The 25,669-nt window shown below is 42.4% G+C and overlaps 1 protein-coding gene across 1 annotated transcript in view; it reads right to left on the bottom strand.

The window, feature by feature from the left end:
* The window catches only part of Ars2 (arsenic resistance protein 2), an 842,642-nt gene that overhangs the window by 731,026 nt on the left and 85,947 nt on the right, over positions 1-25,669 (bottom strand). The window contains exon 3 of the mRNA XM_080275726.1: positions 11,588-11,728. Coding sequence (XP_080131852.1) covers positions 11,588-11,728 — 141 coding nt within the window. The remainder of the gene's footprint in view (positions 1-11,587; positions 11,729-25,669) is intronic.

The following is a 25,669-nucleotide window of genomic DNA, read 5'->3' as shown; positions in this document are numbered from 1 at the left end:
TAATTTTCATTGCTTTCACAGTGGGTTTTTTTTTGGAGTATGGATCAAAAACTACTTGAAAATCATAGAGTAGTGTTTATAGTGTTAATATCTGGCTGTGGTAATCATATTACGGGTTGTCGGGAAGTGTAAAGTGGAGACTTCGTTACCCAACGTCAGAGGTCTCCACAAGTCTTATGGTAACCGACGAAGGCTCAACAAACATTCCAGGAGAAAGCTGAAGGTATGTGCCATAAGCATATGTAATTTTAATATTCTAGGACTAATAACTGATTTTTGGCAAATATATTTTGAGAGTCTGTCGGAGCCTGAATAACCCCGCAGCAAACGCAAGATCGTGCTAGAAGAGTGAGAGAAGAGTTCTGGACAAATGTGGAAGTGTGCATGGAAAAGTTTGGAAGGAATGAGAGAGTGTTTTTGATTGGTGATATGAATGGTAAAGTTGGGAATGTGAAGGTGGATGGAATAGTTGGTGAGCGGGGTGTGCCTGCTGAGACAGAAGAGAATGGGAGTGCGTTAGTGGACATTTGTGCTGGGAGGGGGTTGGTGATAGCCAATACCCTCTTCAGGCATAAAATGATCCACAGGTATACATGGCGAGTGATGAGAAGGGTGGGTGGTGAACTGAATGAAAGGAAGGCAATGATTGATTATGTGTGTGTGGATGAAAGGATGCGAAGATGTGTAAAGGATGCAAGAGTGTATAGAGGTTGGGGGAGTGGACTTTCTGACCACTACTTGGTGGTGGCCAGAATTAGAATGCAAGTAAGATGGAGGAATAGAAGAAGGGAAAGACGAGAGGAAGGAGTAGTTGCAAGGAGAGTGGAAAGGTTACAAGAGGATGAGAAAAAGGCAGAGTATAAGAGAGAAGTGGAGGAACGATTGGGCAAACATGAATTGGAGCAGATGGGAGACGTGGAAGGTGTGTGTAAGATATTTACAGAAGAAATATGTGCAGCATGTGATGTGGTGTGTGGAAGGAAGAGAAGACGGAGGGGGGTGCAAGGAACAGCGTGGTGGACTGAAGAGGTGAAACAGGCTGTGGCACAAAAGAGGAAAGCATACAATGAATGGATGAGAAATAGGGGCGTGGAAGAAGTTGAGAGGCGGAAGAGAGAGTTATATGTGGAAAGAAAGAGAGAGGTGAAAAGATTAGTAAGAGCGAGTAAGAAGAGAGTGGATGAGGAATTTGGAAGGAATTTGAGTGTAAAGTGGAGGGACTGTAAGAAAATGTTCTGGAGAGAAGTGAAAAGAGTAAGACAGGGTGGAAGTGAAGTTAGCAGGGGAGTGAAAGATAAAAATGGTAGGTTACTAGTAGAGAAGGGAGAAAAAGTGAGCAGATGGAGAGAACACTTTAAGGAATTGGTGAACGTAGAGGATGGAAGTAATGCGAGTATAAGTGCCTGGGGAATGGCTGGGAGAAGGAGGGAGGTGAGAAGACAGGAAGAAATCAGTAGGATAGAAGTTGTGGAAGCAATGAAGAAAGTTAAATCGGGGAAAGCCCCAGGAATTGATGGAGTGTGTGGTGAAATGCTGAAGCATGGGGGAGAGATAGTAGTAGAATGGATGTGGAAGATGTGCAGATTGGCCTGGGAGGAAGGTAGAGTCCCGGAGGATTGGAAGTCAGGTATAATTATTCACTTGTACAAAGGAAAAGGGGAAAAAGAAGTGTGTGGTAATCATAGGGGCATTTCTCTTCTTAGTATAATAGGAAAAGTGTATGGTAGGATACTTATAGACAGAGTTAGAGAAAGAACAGAGAAATTAGTTGGAGAAGAACAGGGAGGCTTTAGGAAGGGAAGAGGTTGTGTAGATCAGATATTCATTCTTAGATCTTTAGTGGAAAAGTTTCTAGAGAAGGGAAAGAAGTTGTATGCGACTTTCATGGATTTGGAGAAAGCATATGACAGGGTGGATAGACAAGGATTGTGGAAAGTGTTAAGAATATATGGAATAGATGGGAAGTTGTTGAATGCTGTGAAGAGTATGTACAATGATGCGAAGGCTGCAGTGCGTGTGGATGGTGAACTAAGTGAATTTTTCTCTTTGAAAGTTGGTTTGAAACAGGGATGTGTCATGTCTCCATGGTTGTTCAATCTGTACATGGATGGGGTAATAAAAGAGGTACAAGGTAGGGTAGTGGATGTTGGAGTGGCCCTGGTGAGAGAGGATAGTGTTTGGAAACTCCCTGTACTGTTGTTTGCAGATGATACTGTGTTGTTGAGTGAAGACGAAGGGGAGCTGCAAGGCTTGGTGGATGAGTTTGAGAGAGTGTGTAAGAAACGGAACCTAAAGGTGAATGTGGGGAAGAGTAAAGTGATGGTCTTTGAGAGAGGTGAAGTTAGTGAATGTACAGCGAGGTTGGATGGTGAGGAATTGGAAAATGTGAGTACGTTTAAGTATTTGGGTAGTGTGATGAGTAAGGATGGAGGTTTGGAGGATGAAGTGCTTGAAAGGGTACAGCAGGGAAGAAAGGTTGCTGGTTCTTTGAAAGCAGTGATAAGAAACAGGGAAGTGAGCATGGAAGTGAAAAAGTTACTACATGACAGTATTGTGATACCAATTCTAACGTACGGAAGTGAAGCTTGGACATTGTTGGAAGGACACAAGTCAAGAGTGAGAGGAGTGGAAATGAGTTATTTAAGAGGAGCCTGTGGAGTCACATGGAGAGAGAGGCTGACGAATGAGGATGTAAAGGAGCGTTGTGGTGTGGATGTGGATGTGATAGGAAGTGTTATGAGGAACACACTGAGGTGGTTTGGCCATGTGGAGAGGATGGAGGGTGAAAGACTAACGAAGAGAGTGTATGTGAGTGAGGTGGATGGGGGAAGAGGGAGGGGGAGGCCGAGGATGAGATGGAGGGATGGGGTGGAGAGGTATATGAGAGAGGGGGGTGTGAGTTGGGAGCAGGGGAGTGAAATGGCGGGGGACAGGGTGACTTGGAGGCGATTTGTTTGTGGCCACCCCAAACGGGATTGAGGCGTCTGGCAATAGATAGATCTATCTATATCTATCTATATACCTAGGCTGCTTCCCCCAAGGAAAGGGAGGTAGCCGAGACAGGACGACTCACTCTCCATTTACTCATCCATTCAAACACATTCATTTGCATCTTAGCCCCAAAGGGGAGAACGGACAGATACTCATAGATAGATAGAAACGCAAAACATTGGTAAACATGCCCGCGGTGTAGGGGTTAATGGATCCCTAATCCCCCAACCCTATAACACTTATCCACTATTTAACCCCACAAAATGCTTTAAAACATCAAAAAACAGCTAACAGATGTTCCAAATAATAAAATACCCTATTGTAATGTAGTTAACTGTGGGCTGCACAATTACCTTTTTTTATCCCATCTCATGGTATGCAAAAAAAAAAAAAAAATGTTTATTATAAACTTGAAGATAAACATCTAGGGTATCAACTGGTGGAGAGAGAGAGAGAAGAAAAACTCTCTTCATCTTTGCGTAGCACTGAGCGTAAATTTGTGTATGCATAGTGTACAGGGAGTCCCCGATAAAAGAAAAGGTTATCTATCTATCTATTGCCAGATGCCTCAATCCCGTTTGTGGTGGCCACAAACAAATCGCCTCCAAGTCGCCCTGTCCCTCGCCATTTCACTGCCCCGCTCCCAACTCACACCCCCCTCTCTCATATACCTCTCCACCCCATCCCTCCATCTCACCCTCAGCCTCCCCCTCCCTCTTCTCCCCTCCACCTCACTCACATACACTCTCTTCGTCAGTCTTTCACCCTCCATCCTCTCCACATGGCCAAACCACCTCAGTGTGTTCCTCATAACGCTTCCTATCACATCCACATCCACACCACAACGCTCCTTTATAATCTCATTCATCAGCCTGTCTCTCCATGTGACTCCACAGGCTCCTCTTAAATAACTCATTTCCACTGCTCTCACTCTTGACTTGTGTCCTTCCAACAACGTCCAAGTTTCACTTCCATACGTTAGAGTAGGTATCACAATACTGTCATGCAGTAACTTTTTCACTTCCATGCTCACTTCCCTGTTTCTTATCACTGCTTTCAAAGAACCAGCAACCTTTCTTCCCTGCTGTACCCTTTCAAGCACTTCACCCTCCAAACCTCCATCCTTACTCATCACACTACCCAAGTACTTAAACGTACTCACATTTTCCAATTCCTCACCATCCAACCTCACTGTACATTCACTGACTTCACTCCTCTCAAAGACCATCACTTTACTCTTCCCTACATTCACCTTTAGATTCTGTTTCTTACACACCCTCCCAAACTCATCCACCAAGCCTTGCAGCTCCCCTTCGTCATTACTCAACAACACAGTATATCTGCAAACAACAGTACAGGGAGTTTCCAAACACTATCCTCTCTCACCAGGGCCACTCCAACATCCACTACCCTACCTTGTACCTCTTTTATTACCCCATCCATGTACAGATTGAACAACCATGGAGACATGACACATCTCAGTTTCAACCCAACTTTCAAAGAGAAAAATTCACTTAGTTCACCATCCACACGCACTGCAGCCTTAGCACCATCATACATACTCTTCACAGTATTCAACAACTTCCCATCTACTCCATATATACTTAACACTTTCCACAATCCTTGTCTATCCACCCTGTCATATGCTTTCTCCAAATCCATGAAAGCTGCATACAACTTCTTTCCCTTCTCTAGAAACTTTTCCACTAAAGATCTAAGAATGAATATCTGATCTACACAACCTCTTCCCTTCCTAAAGCCTCCCTGTTCTTCTCCAACTAATTTCTCTGTTCTTTCTCTAACTCTGTCAATAAGTATCCTACCATACACTTTTCCTATTATACTAAGAAGAGAAATGCCCCTATGATTACCACACACTTCTTTTTCCCCTTTTCCTTTGTACAAGGGAAAAATTATACCTGACTTCCAATCCTCCGGGACTCTGTCTTCCTCCCAGGTCAATCTACACATCTTCCACATCCATTCTACTACTGCCTCTCCCTCATGCTTCAGCATTTCACCACACACTCCATCAATTCCTGGGGCTTTCCCCGATTTAACTTTCTTCATTGCTTTAAAATCATTCGTATATAAATTTTTGGTACATTGAAACATTTTTCCCCATAAGAAACTTAAGAAAATGAGGAGATGCATTCCAGAAGCCCCCCAAAAACTGTCACCTAACTACTCTGTACTGTACTAGGCTGGTTGTAAGCTCTTAATCCCAAGGGTAAGCAATTCTCCAGCCTCAACTTCCCCAAAGGACGCAAAAACAGGCCTGTTTTTTGACTTTCTCAAAGATTAAGAGTTTTATGCCTGATTTATCGAGCTTGAATTTACACACCTGAAAACGCAAACCCCACCCTCCAAGACCCAACAGTTACCGAGCTATGGGCCTTAAAAATTTATAATAGTTACCCGTCACAGCCCCGGCGAGAAAGAAAATACACCGCTCGCACCTGTTTTCTTCACAAAAATACGTACAAAAATCACCAAAATCTTTTTTTTTTTTTGTATGTATTGTTGTTATAGACCATTGTAATGTGCTTAGAAAAAAATAAAATGGTGACAAACCCCCTAATAAATATGATAAATATTAAAAATTATCCTCCCCTCCTTTCCCCTCCCCCCCCTTCCCTTCCCTCCTCTTTCCTCCCCTCCCCTCACCTAACTTCCCCTCCTATCTCCCCTCCACACTGAGCTGTCAAATCTAGCTAGGGAAAATGGGTCATGAACTCCCCAATAAAAATATGATAAATAGTAAAAATTATCCTCCTCTCTCCCCTCCCCATACCTCCAGTCCCCTCCCTCCCCTTCCCTTTCCTCCCTTCGCCTAATCTCCCCTCCCTCTCCCTCTCCACTCCGAGCTGTCAAATCTAGCTAGTTTTCGTTTCGTTTCTTTTCGTTTTTTAAGGCTCCAGCATGTTTGCATGCATGGGCATAAAATAAATTTCTTTTTCGAGTGGGTTTTGAATAAAGACAGCTAAAATAATGGTGGTGTGCTTATCTGTATGCAAAGACACAAATAAATTACATATGATGATTCAAAAACACCCGTCATAAAGCGTAAAAAATACGCAATATTCGAGGCTGGGGAGGTAAAGATGCTGCATGCTAGGGGGTGGGGGTGAGGGTAGGGGTTGGGGTTGTGGTGGGAGGTGGTAAGGCCAGGAGGGGGAGTATGGAGGTGGAGGGATGGGAGGAGACCACCACAGGACACAAAGGAAGGGCCCCAGTGGAGTACAGGGACATGGAGGGAGAGTATGGGGGAATTACTCTCCCCCAGTAATGGGGGGATCCACATGGGAGAGGGGGGGATGTAATAGGAGGGTGTGTGAGTGATGGTGGTGGTGATAAGAGTGATGGGAGGTAGGGTAGCAACAAGGTAGTGGGGTAGAGGGACGTGGCAAGAGGGAGGTGGGGGGTACACCTCCCACTGCTTAGGTACGGGCCTGGGTCCCCCCTCCGGTGTGTCCAACACTTAGTTCTGATTGGTTAGAAGCCATCTGCGTCACAGTTGGGGTGCAGCCAGCTGCCGCCAGTATTTTGTGGATGGTGCACGATCGATGTTGCTCGTCCTTTTAAGAAATTGCGCAAAATGACCGATCGATGAGATTAGTGCTTTAGGGGTTAAATCTACAGTAGAAATGTTAATAAAAGTTAAATAAGCTTGAAGCAGTTGTTTATTTAGCAAATCACAGAGTAAAAAATAGAAAACAGTACTGTACAGTATACTATACTGTATATAGGTGAGGACCGATCTCACTCACGCCCTGGACTTCCTCGTGCCTCTTGATAATTTCAAGTTTGCACTCCGGCATCAGGGTTCCGTGTTGCTTCTTCTTGAGAGGTTATGATGATGAAGGTGAAGGATGCTTGGGTGGCATGATGCAAGATGCGAAAGATTCTCAGAGTACAGAAGGCACACATTATACAGACAGGGAGCGGGAACAGACTGGGACAAAGCAGATGTAGTTGCTTGCCATGCCATACACGATAGTGGTGCTGCAGTCGATCACACGCCAAATTTGAATCATTTTCTCGTAGCGATTTTCGTACCATCGAAGCACATGCCTTTCATATAGGTGAATTTGTCGTATATTTTTCACTTTTGTACCTTTGAATTTTTGTATATTGGGGCTTCGTATATCGGGGACTCTCTCTAGTTAGCAGTGATGGACGGTCACTGGAAGGTTAGCACAGCCTGAGCTGTTACTTATAATGTGACACTTCCCAGCCTGAGCTGTGGTTCGCAATCCATGGGTTAAGTACACTGCAATTTTATGTACAGAAGCAATTTCATGTTGACAATGGGGATAATAGCAAAGTACCCCCAGCCAGGAGACCAATTTTTTTTACACCCGAGAGTACTGTACAAATACAGGCATCTATAAATAATTGAAAAACAGACATGCCCCGGAATGGTTTCCCCCAAACTTCAACCTACAGATGTTCAAGTCCAACTGTTACAGACTTTTTATGAATGGCAGATACCTGTAATCAAGTGCATGGATTATTTTTTTTTATTAATTTGTAAATCCTTCCTCCTTTCTGTTACTGAGGGGAAAAAAAAATAATGTACAGTGAAGTACACTCTAATTTTCTGTACAGAAACACATTTCATGTTGATGGTGATGGTGATGAGGATGACGGTGATGATGTTAAGACATCGGTGAATACCGTACAATAACGTCCAAGATAAACAATCAAAACATGAAAAAAATGATAAAAATAGAAAAAAAAATCAGGAAAATGAAGAATGCTTCACTATACTGTACTGTGTACACCGTACTGTACTCTCATCAAACAAAATTCTAGCAAATGACTCTGACACAGAAAACAAAACAAAACTGACAAACTTCATTTGGGAAGAAACAGTTGTCTAAATGATGTTATATTTTGTTTACGATTCCTTTGTAACACGATTATTCTGCTTAGTAAAATAAACACACTTTCATCAAAAGGGGGGTGGGGGGCAATGCAAAGTAACAGTGAGACACAGTAGCACTACAAGGCCAGCCAGGTGGTGGAGGGAAACCTATCGCAACATTGCCATGTCTTGCATTACACAGCACTACGGCAGGATTATATACTGATATTCATACCATGCCATTACTATCTATCTATCTATCTATTGCCAGACGCCTCAATCCCGTTCGGGGTGACCACAAACAAATTGCCTCCATGTCGCCCTGTCCCCTGCCATTTCACTGCCCTGCTCCCAACTCACACACCCCTCTCTCATATACCTCTCCACCCCATCCCTCCATCTAATCCTCGGCCTTCCCCTCCCTCTCCCCCCCTCCACCTCACTCACATACACTCTCTTTGTCAGCCTTTCACTCCCCCTGGGGGTAGGTTTATTTTTTTCAAGAATACTCCCCCAGTATCCCTGCTTGTCGTACAAGGCAACTAAAAGGGTTGGCGGAGGGTTAGTGCCCCTCCCCGGAAAACAACTAACCAAAAAGACGAACAAGAAGCCTTGGACAAAGACTGACCAAAAGATGACGATCATGCCATCACAATTATATTATTTTGGAAGACTTAGAGTGCAGTGTAGGTTCGTTTGTAAACTGGCACCATAGTAGCAGGGGAATACCAAGGAGAGTGAGAGAATGTCCACCTACCTGCTGCCAGCCAACGAAAAATCTGCATTAGAATTCTCCCTCCCTGTCTTAGCCAATCAAAACTCTTCAACTCCATACCACTGCATCTCCCTTCCCTACCCACCACCAACACCCTATGGGCTGCGAGGCCCACCAATCGTCAACCCTCCTCCCTTAACACTCCACCACTTTCATATTACAGTACAGTATAACCTTATTCTTCCAGAAGGAAGAGGACAACGAGCGTTGACGTAAGCAGCATTTTTATTCAAACGTTTCGACACTTAAAATGACATCATCAGTGATCTAAAAATGGGAAACAAAAAACAAGTCAAAAACACTAAAATCACAATATTGTGCAAGTGAAAATACACACAGAGACATACGGTCTACATATGACTAAAGTAAAATAGGGGTATGGGAAAGGATTCTAAAACAGTTACATAACATAAAGAGGTACTGCAGATATAGTGTTATTTAGGCACTATGTCTGCAGTACCTCTTTATGTTACGTAACTGTTTTAGAATCCTTTCCCATACCCCTATTTTACTTTTGTCATATATAGACTGTATGTCTCTGTGTGTATTTTCATCCATCCATCCATCATCTAATCCTACGTTGCCCCATGAGAAGCGTAGGAGCCCGGGGCTAGGAAAGTTGGTCCTGGCATTTAAGATGACAGTGACCAGCCTCACTCATCCCTGAGTGGCATTATGTGAGCAATAAACCCCAACCACCCCTTGGATATAAACCTTCACCAGCTCAATCCGATTGAAGCACCTTTATTACCCACTAAACCATCAGGAGCCAAAATTTGGTTATATGGTTACCACCCAGTGTAGTAAATGGTTTCCTGGTGTACAGGAAACCATTTGGCTTGTCACTCAGTGTAAAGTCACCCACAGGCAGAAGGAAGAGGAAAGAATGAAGGAAAGAAAGACACAAGAGGGAGTGTAAAGTCACCCGCAGGCAGCAGAAAGAGGAAAGAATGAAGGAAAGACAGAAGAGGATGGATCAAAAGAAGGATGGAGGAGAGGAAAGGGCAGACACCCGAGAGCAGCACTACATCAAGTGAGTGGATGGTGAGTGCCCACACCTACACTTGCACAATATTGTGATTTTAGTGTTTTTTACTTGTTTTTTGTTTCCCATTTTTAGATCACTGATGATGACACTTTAAATGTCGAAACGTTTGAATAAAGATGCTGCTTACATCAACACTCGTTGTCCTCTTCCTTCTGAAATTGAGGTTCCCTACGAACACCCCACTACCTGAAACCTTATTCTTTTTGCATATTTCTTAATTTTCTTTTTTTGTGATTATGGCTGGATGTTTGATGACAACTGTCTCATGACAGATAATAATGTACTTTTAGCCAAAAGAAAGGGTCCTTTATGCCGGAAAATGTCAAAGATTTTATGCTTACTGTACTGCCAGATACCATTTTAATTCAGCCACTGCCTACGCCGGATAACGTCATTTGCCAGATAATGCTGCATTGGAAAATTGGGAGTTTACTGTATTGATAAAAATTTCAGTACCTATAATGCAAACTTAGATGAGTATGTATTACTATAAATACATAAAAAATACATAGTAAACTATGCATTCTGTGAGTTATATATGCACACACATGGAGCACCATGCCAACTGATCGCCTGTTAGTGAACGTGGCGATGGTGAAAGATTTGTACTGTATATTCGTGAATTTCCACTTTACATAATATAATGCAAAATTATTTCTCTAATATAAACTGTTTTATGTTAAACTTATGTAATTGTAACCTATTTCTATGCTAACTTTGTAGAGTCATAAATTCTTTGTTCATTGATGGATCTTCTTCATACTAAAAAATGCACTTCTCCACACCTTTACAAAGTCACTGAATCAATTCAAAGATAGGAAAACTTTTTTTTATTTATGAGGTGCTCCTCTGTCTCCTTGAATATTACAGCAAAATTAATTTGGGCTTCTGTTTCAGTGTGCATGGTAAAGTTACCATTGGTTAAGTAAGGTTAGACTAGGCTATATGGTTAAGTAAAGTGAGTTTAGATTGGGTTTGGTTAGGTTAGGTTAGGTTTGGCTTGGTTGAGTGTGGTTAGGTTAGGTTACTTTTGGTTGGGTCAGATTATATTGTTTTGTTAGGTCTGACAGCTTAGGTTAGGCAAGGTTAGCATACGAAGATGTAGGGTCAGGCTAGTAATAATAAATTTAAGATTTGAGTAGGTTACGGAATGAAGACTGACATAAAGAACAAGAAAAACAAAATCATCAATAAACAATCACGTACCGCCCTTATAATTAGAATAATACAGAAAACAGCCATGGAGAAGAGGAAGTGAATCAGTACGATATTTCTGTTGCTTATACTGATATGAGGATGTCGGTGACCTTGAGTTGCAGGCTTGGTTGTACACAGATGCTGGTGCTTATAAAATTATCATAATATTTTAATCATACACATATTAACGTTATGAGTTTATTAAAAACAAAAATGACCATTACAATATTTGTATAACTGAAAATATTAGCATGCATCTGACCCTTATTGTTGCTGTTCACGACTTCGAGGTGTGGGCAACGTGTTGTGAAACTTTCTACCCCAGCCGTGGTGTGGGACAATGAAAGACAAGTATTCATGCCTAAAAGGTCCTGGCCAATGAAAACAGTTCACTCATGTGATGTTACAGGCTAATGCACTGGAACAATGTTTGTGATTCTCAAGCTTGGCCCAGCTCAGGTGCACAACAGCAATGTTTCTTAGTTCAAAAATGTGCTATACTGTAATGGCAGGAGTGCAGATTATCATCTCGCAATTATAACAAGAACTGCCATAACCAAGTGTGCGAATACCAAGGGATCACTGTATATCCTCAGTATGGACTGAAAAGTCTTTGAGATACTAACTTTTCCTTGTGAACTCCCTCCCTCCCTCTCTCCCAAGATAATGCCAGTGAAAAGTTTTGGAAAGTGCAATGTTTACTCACCAGTCCTGCCTCATCCTCTTGACAGGTGGAGACATGTCATGGCGGGCTGGTGAATAGCGCTCCCTGGCCCGGCCATATTCCCTTCCATACTCTCGTCTCGATCCACCTCTCTCTCTTCCACCACCACCCCAATCCCGACCCCTGTTATGTTCAGATACAGTTTTGGTCCAGTTAGGTTTTATTATTCAAAGGCAAATCATAATAAACAATATCATCCTAACTCACAACTATGAGAGTACTGTAGTACTATGTTGTGAAGAATATATCTAATTGTGAAAAGCCATTCAGTCAGTTCCAGGTCATGACAACAAAGGCAAGTGATGAGCACAAATGTGACAAACCCCTCTTGGTATACTACACAAATCAATTTCATGAAGAGTGGGAATATGCCTATATGTATAAATTAAGGAATAAAGAGGTTGTGGTTGTGGCTGGGCAGCGTGTCTTGCAGGCCTACTTATAGGACATGTAACAGCTTATACTAGTGACGTTTTCACAGACAGTTGTGATAAAATAGATTAGACTGCTAACTCCTTTCCTTTGCTGCTGTTGGAAGGTACAATGGAGTGTGAAGTACGACAGCTATTCTCTTGGGACACAGAGTACAGTGCTGATTCTGCTGAGTTTTGTCCCGTTGCCCCATACCACAACTACCTTGCAATGGGTACATACCAGATGGCTGATCCAGAACAGTCACCTCCAACCTGTCATTCCAGCAGTCAGGGCAATATTGATTCAGAAGAATTTACAATAAGACCCAATGAGATACCTGAACAGGATCCAGAAGTGGAAAATAACAAGAGGATTGATGTTCTAAAGAGGAGACTGAGATGGTTATACTTGCATCAGGTGACAATAGATAGGGAACTGGTACTGATTCAAAGGCTGGACATGCCAGCAATCCTGGATATGAAATGGTTTCCACGCAAAGTACAAGGTCATTCACTGCTGGCTGTGGCTAAGGTGGCTGGTCAGATTCTGCTATATACACTGAAGGCAGATGCTGGGGAGGCAGCATTAAAGTGTTTTTGTTGTTATAAGTGGTAGGCGGGGACACCCATCATCCACTCACTCAATGTAGAGGTCCCATATGATCTCTACACTGAGTGACAAGCCAAATGTTTTCCTGTACCCTGGAAACCATTTACTAAGCTGGGTGGTAACCATATAACCGGGGTTTCTGGCAGCGTTAAGTGTCCCCCAGATTCCCCTATCCAAAATTATTTAATCATGGCAGTCGTTTCAGAGAGCCTCAGAGGGCCCAATACCTACCCATGGCCCCAACCAGATGGGCAGACTCGTGTGGCCATGTGGAATGTGAGAGGTGTGAATGAGGAGAGCAAGAGGGTGGAAGTGGTGAATGTGTTTAAGAGTGCGAGATATGCCCTGATGGCATTGTGTGAAACGAAGATGAAAGGGTGCGAAGTGGAGGAGTGGGAGGGTGTGAAATGTGTAAGATTGGGAATGAATGGGCGAGGAAGATGCAAGGAAGCAGTTGCTTTGTTGATGAATGAGGTGTGGCAGAGTGGAATGAGAGACTACAAATGTGTCAGCTTGAGGTGTATGTATGTCAAGTTCAAGTTTGAGAAGGTGAAAGTGGCAGTCATTGTAGTGTAGGCACCGAGTGAGGACAGGAGTGAGAAAGAGAAAGACAGGTTTTGAGATGAGCTGGGTGAAGTAGTGGGAGAAATGCCCAGGAGCTATAAAGTGATTGTGATGGGGAAGAGTAGGCACTGGTCCTGAGGATGACATAATGGGTTGTTATGGAGTACCAGGAGAAAATGATAATGGGAAAAGACTAAAGGATATGTGTCAGGAGAGGAGATTGTGCATTTGTAACTCGTATTTCAAACACAGAGGTGCACATAAATATACATGGTATAGAGGGAACAGGGATCATGTTGAAAGGAGCCTGATTGATTACATGCTCATAGAGAGGTCGATGATGGGAATGGTTGCTGATACGAGGGCTGTGAGAGGACGATGGGGAGGTCTGTCAGATCGTATGATTGTGATATGCAAGATCAAGCTGAGAGGAGTGAGGTGGATCAGGAGAGAGAGGAGCAGTCAGGGAGAAAGACTGAAAGTTAAGAAGCTGAGGATCAAAGAAATGGCAGATGAATACAGGACCAAGGTAGAGGACGAGTTAGAATTACTGAATTGGAATGAAATGGATCTGGACAGACTGTGGAATGCATATAGGGATTGCTTAGTTAGGAGTGCTAAAGCGGTGTGTGATGTGGCAAGAGTAACAACAAAGAAGAAAGGTATGGCATGGTGGGATGAGGAGGTAAAGAGAGCGGTGGAGGAAAAGTGGAAGAAGTGGCTAAGGTGGTTACAGGATAGGGGTTCAGTTGAAATAAGAACTGAATATGTTGAGAGCAAGAAGCACGTAAAGAGACTGGTGAAGAGGAAAAAGGATGAGGTAAATGAGGATCTAGGAAGAAAAATGAATGCGAACTACTCTGAAAATAGAAAGTTATTCTGGAAAGAGGTGCGGAAATGTAGAACTGAAAGCGGAGAGAAATGGGATGGTGTGAAGGATGCAGGTGGTAGATTATTAACCATGGAGATGAAGTAAGGACCAGATGGAAAGAATATTTTGAAAGCCTGATGAAAGGGAATAGAGAAAGCTGAGCAGCTGTAAACATGACTGGTTTTGGAGGTGTGCAGAGAAGGAATGCAGTGCCAGGAGACGTGACACTCGAACGGGTGAAGAGTGCTGTGAAGCGGCTGAAAAATGAGAAAGCAGCTGGGGTTGATGAGGTGTATGCAGAGATACTTAAATGTAGTGGAGAGAATGGAATGAAGTGCTTGTTGGAGATATGTAGGAAGGCATGAATGAGTGAAACTGTGCCTGTAGAGTGGAAAAAGGCTGTGATTGTACCCCTGTACAAAAATAAAGGTGAGTGACGTGAGTGCAAGATTTATCATGGCATAAGCTTACTGAGTGTGGCAGGGAAGGTATATGGAAGAATTATTATAAAGAAAGTAAGAGAGATATCAGAAGTCCTAGTGAGTGATGAGCAGGGTAGTTTTAGGAGTGGCAGAGGATGTGTGGACCAAATATTTGCAGTGAGACAGATAGTAGAGAAGGCTTGTGAGAAGGACCATAAGGTGTTTATGGCATTCATGGATCTGGAAAAAGCATATGACAAAGTGGACAGAGAAGGATTGTGGAAAGTTTTGCGCATGTACGGTGTAGAGGGTGAGCTGCTAGGTGCCGTCAAGAGTTTTTATGACGGTGGTGAAGCATGTTTCAGGGTTAATGGGCATCTAAGTGAATGATTCATGATCAGTGTGGGCGTGCGACAGGGTTGTGTGACATCCCCATAGTTGTTCAATATATACAGTATATGGATGGGGTGATGAGTGAAGTAAAAACACGAGTAATGGAGAGAGGGATGGTATTGGTAATGAATGGTGATGGATGGAATATCTCAAATTTGTTGTATGCTGATGATGCAGTACTGCTTGCAAGTACAGTAATCCCGCATTTTTTGCGGATTTTTTGTCTACGGTTTTGCCCTCTCGCGGATTTTCTTAGCATTAATAAGTTCAACAAAAATATCCTTGAATATACATAAAAAAAAAAAAAAATGAAATTCCTGCAGCTTCCAATTGTAGTGCGGTAAACTCACGCCACCCTCTGTCCCTTTCCCGTGGCCCCTCTGCCAGTGTTACCATATCTAGCATAATTTTATTCTTTTAGCATAATTTTGATCAAATTTTCGAGTCTGGAATATTTTTTAGCATATTAGAAGTTTTAGAATCATTCTAGCATAATTTAGAATGGAATGGAATATTTTTAGAATAATTTTATAAAAGCTACAAATCAGAGAGAGAGAGACGAATAAGGTATGATGTTTGAATAGTTGGTTACTTTCAGTTTGGGCTTGGTTGGGTTGGATTAGGTTAGGTTAGGTTGGATTAGGTTAGGTTAGGTTAGGTTAGGTTTTAGGTTAGGTTCGGTTTGGTTCGGTTAGGTTAGGATAAATTTGAGCTTTGTACTTTACCCATGAAACCTAGGTTTTTCCGATGGGTTTTGGTATGATTCATTCGATTTTCAGCTTCATTTCAGTCGGAAATGACCATTTTCTGTGTTTCCCCCCCTCCCTATAACCCCCGATTCCCCAAAGATCCCTCATTATTTCAAGGGGATGGGGGGGGGTCATATCTCAAAATCTGGTTATTTCCGACGGAAATGATGCTCAAAATCGAACGAATCACATCAAAATCCATCAGAAAAACGTAAGTTTCGTGGGAAAAAGCAGTATGGGTAGATACAGATATTTATCCTCTTACTGTATGTAGGTTCATTTTAATATTTTCATAGTAAACAATACATAATTAATATGTTGCACGAATATGTATAGAATTTTATCATTTAGCTTCAAGTTAGCATAATTCATTTTTTACTTGGAACAAATATGCTCAATCTAGCATAATTTTTTCATTGCCCTAGCATAATTTCGTTGTTTGGATATGGCAACACTGCTCTCTGCCCCGCAGTCTTCAGTCCACGCCTGACTGCCTTAAGTGGCTGTTGTGGTTGTAACCACACTATGATATGAGCCTCTTGCCTCCCACTTGCTTTCCACATGGCCCCAGGACGTAAGCCAGCCTCACCAAAGGCTAATAATACAATTAGTAAGAACTCCAAAGTGACAAAACGATCAAGTTATGACCTTAGCAGAGAAAATTGTGTTACTGGACAAGCTAAGAAACGACCGTGCGAGTGTTTGCTATCACCAGTTAATGCATCTTTTCATTTTGTACTGTTTTGTTAATAAATGTGTAGATAATTGTGTATTACAGTACGGTGTTTACGTTTTTCCTTCATAATGGAGTATGTGCTTTCAATCTTGTAAGAAGGTATTTCGGGATGAGTATGGAGGTTTCGGGACAATTCGCAGTCACAACAAACACAAAACAATTCGCCTTCATTAATGAAGATAGCTATGGGTGACGCTAGAATATAATTCAAAGGCGACTACAGCGAGGAAGAAACAAGTTAATTACTGACTAAAGGTGCAACTAATAAATAATATCCAGAACCTACGCTACTGAACATAGACTGCTGGATCCCCCTGAAATATAGTTATTAAAGTATTGATTAATTAATAATAAGTATATTGATGAAAGTATTGATTAGTATATTTACAGAATGGCGGGGAGTCGTCCAGGGTGCGAATTGTTCTGAAGGGGAATCGTCCATGTTTTGACGGGGAATTGTCTGACGGCGAATTGTCTCGCAATCAGTATGGACATGGACTGTGTGATGGGCAGCATGGTGGACATAAGTGCAAGTTTTCAATTGTTAATAGAGTATTCGCGGAATTGAATTTTCGCGGGGGTTACAAGAACGTAACTACCGCGAAATATGCGGGATTACTGTACTGAACAAGAACTTGGTAGGCTAGTGCAGAGTTCTGCTGATGTCTGTAAGTGTCATTCCTTGACAGTAAATGTAGAAAAGAGTAAAGTGATGGTTATTGAGAGAGAAGGTGACTCCCGGTGCAATGTAACAGTGAATGGAGAGAGACTGGAATTGGTGAGAGATCAAATATCTGGGTACAGTGATAGAAAAGAGAGGAAAATGTGCAAAGGAAGTTGAAAGTAGAGCGACACAAAGAAGAAATGTAGCTGGTGCAATGAAGGCCTTGAAAAGAAACAGAGGCTTGAGTGTTGCAGCTGCACGAAGCTTACATGACGGAGTGTTAGTGCCAACTTTAACATATGGATGTAAGACTATGGTGTGGTATGAAAATGAAAAGTCAAGAGTAAGAGCAGTGGAGATGGGACTGCTGGGGAATGTATGTGGAGTACAGAGGGTGGATAATATATGAAATAAAGTGATTTGTGAAAGATGCGGAGTGAGGAAGTCGGTGGACACCATAATAGGAGCGTTTGTGCGACTGGAGAAATGCCAGATATTTTTTTTTTTTTATGCGAGGAAGAAGGAACCAAAGGCCATGAGCCCGCAGTAACAGTTCCCTCCAAGAGAAAAACAAAATACAAAGCCAAATTCAAGATCCATTCATTTCGAGATGCCTGGACACACTGCGTTTGAAAGACTGGAGATCATAGGCAGCAGGAAATACAGACAGAGGGACACAGTTCCAGAGCTGACCTGTTGCATAAATGAAAGACTGGGAGTAACGGTTAACTCTTGCATTAGAGAGTTGGACAGAAAAAGGATGAGAGTTTGCTGCCAGACGGGTGCTACGCGCCCGTCGTAGGGGTGGAGGAATGCAAGCAGACAGTTCAGAGGAGCAGTGACCATTAAAGTAGCGATAGAAAAGAGATAAAGATGCAACAGTGCGGCGAAGAGACAGAGGTTGAAGGGAGTCAGTAAGAGGAGGAGAGTTAATGAGACGAAAAGCCTTTGACTCCACCCTATTGAGAAGAGCTGTATGTGGGGAGCCTCCCCACACATGAGAGTTGTACTTCACACAGGGGCGGATAAAACCCCTGTATAGAGTCAACAATTGCGCAGGGGTAAAGAAAGAGCGGAGTCGGCTTACCACACCCAATCTCTTGGAAGCAGATTTTACAAGAGATGTAATATGATCTTTCCAAGATAAGTCCCGAGTAAATGAAACCCCAAGCATGTTCAAGGATGATGCAGGATTAAGCTGAATATTATTAAACATTAGTGGGTATACCTGTGGAAGATTTTGTCGGGTTGATAGGCGTAAGAACTGAGTCTTAGATGCATTAAAGACAACCATATTATTTTTACCCCAGTCAGAGATACGAGCCAAGTCAGACATTAGGTGTGCCATAGCCTCATCCCTTGATTGTTGAAGTAACTGTTGAGATGGGCGTTGCGGGAACCGAATGGAGAGGTGAAGGGTGGAGTCATCAGCGTATGACTGTATAGGGTTAGATGTACAGCTTAGAAGATCATTGATGAATAAAAGGAAGAGAGTTGGTGATAGGACAGAGTCCTGAGGAACACCACTGTTGATAGATCTAGGAGAAGAACGATGGCCGTCTACAACAGCGGCTATAGAACGACCAGAAAGGAAGCTAGCGATGAAGGCACAGATAGAAGGATAGAAACCGTAGGAGGGCAGTTTGGAAATTAAAGATTTATGCCAGACTCGATCGAAAGCCTTTGAGATGTCAAGTGCAATAGCAAAGCTTTCGCCAAAGTCCCGAAAGGAGGATGACCAGGAGTCTGAAAGGTAGGTGAGAAGATCGCCAGTGGAGCGTCCCTGACGGAACCCATACTGACGATCGGAAAGAAGGTTGTGATAGGAAAGATGCCTTAAAATTTTTCTATTAAGAATTGACTCGAAAACTTTTGAAATACAGGACGTTAAAGCAATTGGACGATAGTTGGAGGGTTGGGAGTGGTCACCCTTCTTTGGGACTGGCTGAATGAGAGCAAACTTCCAGCAAGAAGGAAAGGTACAAGTTGACAGACAAAGACGAAAGAGTTTGCCTAAGCAGGGTGTAAGCACAGAAGCACAGTTCTTGAGAACAACAGGAGGGACCCCATCAGGCCCATATGCCTTGTTAGTACTGAGGCCAGTGATGGCAGAAAATACATCAACTGAAGAAATTTTAATGTCAGCCATGAGGAAGTCAGAGGGGGGAAGTGATGGAGGAACAGCACCGGAATCGTCTAAGGTAGAATTGGAGGAGAAAGTCTGTGCGAAGAGATCTGCTTTATCAGTAGAAGAAATAGCTACAGAACCATCAGAGTAGAAAAGAGGAGGGAAGGATGATGAGGTAAATTTGTTAGAAAGATTTTTGGCAAGATGCCAGAAGGAGCGGGAAGAATTCGAGTTGGAGAGTTGAGAGCATTTAGTATGGATGAAATTATTTTTAGTAGAGCAAAGAACAGACTTAGCACGATTCCGGGCAGAAACGTAAAGATTATGTGATTCACTGATATTTTAGTTTTTCAGATGGAAATAAAATCACGTCAGGCAATGATTGAATGGCCTTTTTTATGCATCTTATATACTGTAAAAATATGTAAATATTCTATTTTTCTTTATAAAATAGCGCTTTGTCAATGCAGCATGAAAATATATAGTAATACAAAAAATATTTCACAGCGGATGCAGCCTGGTTTATGCATGCATAGAAATATGTAGGTATATCTTTAACCAACAATAATAGTTAGTTATAATTCATACTAACACATTAAACTCCCTGTAAGAATAAAACTTAAATTCACTTCAAGATAGCATGTCAATATTTAGTTGCTGCCTCCGATACAACAAGTTTTCCGAGCAAACCAAAACAGCTGTGTCTTTACAGGCACTGTAATCTGCTCCATCAGCTGGCTTGCTTCGTACGTCTGGCAGCACTAGGCTTTGATACGCCGTAACATTTTAGAGTCTAATAAATATAAAACTATGGATAGACCATATCTCCCATTTTTTGTACATGTCAGATTATACACGGATGTCATTATTCATATGGCTTTTTTGTTTCTTACAGTCCACACGGATGTCATTATTCATATGCCTTTTTTGTTTCTTACAGTCCAAAAACAGTCTTACTGGCAGATACTGTCCTAACCTTCTTAGGGAAGAATACATGAATATACGAATTTTTCGGTGATATTTTAGGTGAAATAGCACAAGTAAGAGTAATTTACATTTTTTAAAGGTATTTGCTTAACTATCTATCTATCTATCTATCTATTGCCAAACACCTCAATCCCGTTTGGGGTGGCCACAAACAAATCGCCTCCAAGTCGCCCTGTCCCCCGCCATTTCACTGCCCTGCTCCCAACTCACACCCCCCTCTCTCATATACCTCTCCACCCCATCCCTCCATCTCATCCTCGGCCTCCCCCTCCCTCTTCCCCCCTCCACCTCACTCACATACACTCTCTTCGTCAGTCTTTCACCCTCCATCCTCTCCACATGGCCAAACCACCTCAGTGTGTTCCTCATAACGCTTCCTATCACATCCACATCCACACCACAACGCTCCTTTATATCCTCATTCGTCAGCCTGTCTCTCCACGTGACTCCACAGGCTCCTCTTAAATAACTCATTTCCACTGCTCTCACTCTTGACTTGTGTCCTTCCAACAATGTCCAAGCTTCACTTCCGTACGTTAGAGTTGGTATCACAATACTGTCATGTAGTAACTTTTTCACTTCCATGCTCACTTCCCTGTTTCTTATCACTGCTTTCAAAGAACCAGCAACCTTTCTTCCCTGCTGTACCCTTTCAAGCACTTCACCCTCCAAACCTCCATCCTTACTCATCACACTACCCAAATACTTAAACATACTCACATTTTCCAATTCCTCACCATCCAACCTCGCTGTACATTCACTAACTTCACCTCTCTCAAAGACCATCACTTTACTCTTCCCTACATTCACCTTTAGGTTCCGTTTCTTACACACTCTCTCAAACTCATCCACCAAGCCTTGCAGCTCCCCTTCGTCTTCACTCAACAACACAATATCATCTGCAAACAACAGTACAGGGAGTTTCCAAACACTATCCTCTCTCACCAGGGCCACTCCAACATCCACTACCCTACCTTGTATCTTTTTTATTACCCCATCCATGTACAGATTGAACAACCATGGAGACATGACACATCCCTGTTTCAAACCAACTTTCATAGAGAAAAATTCGCTTAACCAATATCGTAAATATCAATCAACACTGAAGCTTATCTAAGACCCCCTTAGCCCGTCAAAACAAAAATGAGACATAGTTTCTGGTGGTGTCTGGAAGATTTTCCACTCTGCACGAACACTCCTATTGAAGAGAGTATACTGAGATGGTATGGTCATGTGGAGAGAATGGATAACAATTGAATGATGAAGAAGGTATATCTGAGCGAATTCGAAGGAGAGAGGAGGCGAGGCAGGCCAAGGAGAAGATGGAGAGATATGGTGGATGAATGGTGAGGAAGAGAGGTTTGGAAGTCGGTGAGGATAGGGAACTGACTGGAGATCGAGCTGGCTGGATGAATTTTGTAAGGAGAAGTGCATGATCAGGGATTTATGGCACCCCTTTTTAACATGGCAGTGTCTGGGTTGACTCTGTCAGATACAATTATGTGAAGCTACAGAACATGGTGAATGTTTTTGGCGTATCTGATAGAGCCAGAATTCCGGGGGCTTGAATGATGAGTGAATGGAAGCGTGGCCCACTGGACTGGCGATTTTGGGCTGTCTGGACATTGCTACTCCTCACCCTGCCCTAGGGTGGGAAAGGAGGTCTAGATGACGATGATGATAAAGAAAGACCCCACATAAGTTGGGATGCATACCAAAGAGAATCAACTAATATCTAGTCATTCTACAGCAAAGCAATTTTCCTCCTAAGATTCTTACCAAAATAATGGGGATATGTTCCGACCCCACTCCCAACGCTCATCAACAAACTAATCACACCTCAAGGGAAAGAAAATAATAATATTAATAATAAATTTGAAAAACATAATAATAATAATAATAATAATATAAATACTTGCAGTTGACTGAAGAACACACACAATTCAAATATATGCAATATACACTACACAGTACAGTATTTCATGGCTTATAAGACACAGCATTCTGTAAGACACACCCTAATTTTGGAAGAGCAAGTCCAGGGAAAAGTTTCTGATTCCTAACCGACACCCACTACAACCTTAGCTTGAAATAGTCACACATTCACACAAATGCATATTCAACTTTTAAATATCACCCTTCAGTAACATTTATCAGTCAACTGATTTAATATTACTGAACAGAACTAAAACTGTAGAAATCTGTACCACAGTGATACTTTTAAACACTAAAAATTAATTCTGTCCATCCTTCTGCTTCTTTACTGAGTTTGACCAAGATGAATTTGTATATACATATTTACCCTTCGGTATCTCTATCAATGCTACTCATCAGTCTACTATCTAAATGTGAAAATCTTTAACAGTCATACATATATACACCAGAGACTGCTTCAGTCCACCCTTCTCTGTTGAGCCTGACCCTGCTGGGTTTGTCCTCAAGTCACTTCATTGCAATAAAGTATCAGCATGATTCATGCATGGAAAATATAAAGTCACAAACAATAAAGGCCAATAAAAAGTTACAAGCACTGGCTCATCCTAAAAATCCCTGCTTACATTAAGGACTTTCAGTCATATTCTCCACCAAACATCAGGTGCAGGACTGTCAGTATGTAAACACTGAGTTGGGTTTGTGAAGTCACTTGATTGCAAGTAAGGAGTCAGCATGATTCATGCAAAGAGAATATAAAATCACAAAAAATAAATCTATCTATCTATCTATAGCCCGACGCCCTAATCCCACAAAGGGTGGCCGCAGACAAAACGCCTCCAAGTCACTCTGTCATCCACCATTTGACTCCCCTCCCCCCAACTCACCCCCCCCTCCCTCATATACCTCTCAACTCCATCCCTCCACCTCATCCTCGGTCTACCCCTCCCTCTCCCTCCCTCCACCTCACCTACATACACCCTCTTAGTCAGTCTTTCATTCTCCATTCTCTCCACATGTCCAAACCACCTCAGTGTATTTCTCCTAATCTTTTCAACCACATCCACATCTACCCCACAACGTTCCTTCACTTCTTCATTCGTCAACCTGTCACTTCACGTCACTCCACATGCTCCTCTCAAGTAACTCATTTCCACTGCTCTCACTCTTGACTTGTTCCCCTCTTGCAAGGTCCACGCCTCGCTTCCATACGTCAGGGTAGGGATCACAATACCATCATGCAGTGACTTCTTAACTTCCATACTCACCTCCCTATTTCTCATCATTGCTTTCAGTGTGCCAACAACCTTTCTTCCCTGCAGTACCCTTTCACGTACTTCATCCCCCAAAGTTCTTTACCTCTCCAGTCACTACATGACAAATGGGAAAGAAGATTATCTACTTACAAGCTACTCAAATATAACAACCGCTCAGCCACAAGTCTAATATATATAAAACTCCACTACAAGTAACTACAAAGTCTTTTATGACATTTGCCAACAGAAAGTTACAAATATTATGACATTTGCCAACAGAAAGTTACAAATATTTGTTTATCTTAAAAATTTCAGTTTTATTTAACCTGGGGATTGTGCAATTACTGTTTTCTCCCACCCTAAGGTGTGGAAGTTTGCATAGGGGTGGAGTAGTTAGCAGTGATGCACAGCCACTGGAAGGTTAGCACAGCCTAAGCTGTGGCTCACAACGTGACATTTTCCAACCTTAGCCGTGGCTCGCAATCCACAGGTTAACAGAAGACAACTGGTGGCAGCACTGTCATTATGTAAACACAGTTGAGTTTATCCTCAAGTCACTTGATTACATGCAAAGTACCAGCATAATTCATGCAAAAATATAAAATCACAAAGAATAAACGCCGATAAAAAGTTAAATCACAGTTGTTCGTCGATGCTTGCAGTGGGGACTTTCTGTTATATTCACCATCAGACACCAAGAGGCAGCAGTTTCAGTATGTAAATGAAAGAGTTGTGGCTGTCTGAAGTTTTTCGCATATCTTCTGAGTAAACATTCAAGTGCATCTTATTGAATAATCTACCAACGACAGGTACAGGCAAACCCTGATTTACGACAGCCTACTCTTAGATGCGATACCCCGGAATAGTGATGGGGGTAGAAATACCACCCTACCTCTCCAATCATAGGCCTACCCCCAGTTTTGAGAGGGGTTTTAATTTTTTTTTACCAATTTTGATGATATTTTGGACTTAAACTTTGTGTTTAGGTTGATTTATACACTGTTTTTAGACTTAGATTAATGTTTTTTAGTCATAGGTGGAGTGAACACTGTCATCTGAGGTATGGATTCTCACCCATCAGACAAGGTAAAAAACAGTGTGGACAACTATGCAACTCAACGAAGAATATTTCATGTCTGACCATTGAACTGTCATCTAACCTATCATGGAGTAAATATTAATAATTTCAAATCAATATCAATAATTATGTGGAGTAGACTGTAGCACCAGTCGAGCAGGGCAGTACTCCCGAGGTGGATGGAAAGCTGATGACAGGGAGTGCTGGAGCTCCCGTTTCATGAGCCCTCAGGACTAGTTCCTGACCATCCCCCTTTGCTGAACTTTTTCAGTGTCTCAGTTACACAGAGAGTAGGCCAGCATGCTCTCCAGTACAAATTTCTCTATCTATCTTCACCAAACTACATGCACAGTACACACTACACTTCCTATTCAAAATTTACCAAAATGGCGTCAATTCACCTAGCCTCGGAGTCCCCAGGGGGGGGGACCATAAATGCCCCCGCCATCTGCCCCTCTCCCGGTGACGACTCGAGGTGCCTGGAACCACTGTCTGACTCTCTTCTTCTTCATTTCTGCAACATTCGCGGCCTTTCATCTAACTTTCGCTCTGTTGAGCACCACCTCTCCTCCTCTAAACCTCACCTTCTTTTTCTAACGGAGACTCAGCTGTCTGAGGCAACTGACAGCAAACCCTTTTCTGTATCCTCCTACTTTCTCTATACTCATTTCAAAGCCAAAGGTGGCTGTTGTGTATACATACGCAACGACTTATCTTGCTCTCGTGTTCCTGAACTTGATTCTTCTGAATTCTCCACTCTCTGGCTTCGGCTTTCCTGTCATTCTCTGACTAAATATATCTGTGCTGTTTACTTATCCCCTAATTCTACTGACTATCAAAAATTCTTCGACTATCTTACTTCTACGATGGAACACATTCTGTCCATTTCTCCTTTCTCTGAAATCTCCATTCTTGGAGATTTCAATGTTCACCACCACCTTTGGCTCTCCTCTCCTTTCACGGATCCACCTGGTGAACAAGCCTACATCTTTTCTATCCTTAATGACCTAGAGCAGCTTGTACAGCACCCTACCCGAATCCCTGACCGCCTTGGAGAGAGCTCCAACATACTTGACCTCTTCCTCACAACTAATCCTTCAGCTTACTCTGTTAATCTTTTATCTCCGTTGGGCTCCTCCGATCACAACCTTATTACCTTAACGTGTCCTATCGCTCCAGTACGGCCTGCGGACCCTCCAGGGAAACGTCGTCTCTGGCATTTTGGAGCTGCGGACTGGGAGGCCCTCAGGCAGTACTTCTT

Source organism: Coenobita brevimanus, chromosome 62, assembly GCF_032717465.1.
Source record: "Coenobita brevimanus isolate Jiangsu-jjx chromosome 62, ASM3271746v2, whole genome shotgun sequence".
Lineage (NCBI taxonomy): Eukaryota > Metazoa > Arthropoda > Malacostraca > Decapoda > Coenobitidae > Coenobita > Coenobita brevimanus.
Note: the sequence above shows the minus strand (reverse complement) of the source record. Positions and strands in the feature narration are given on the sequence as shown.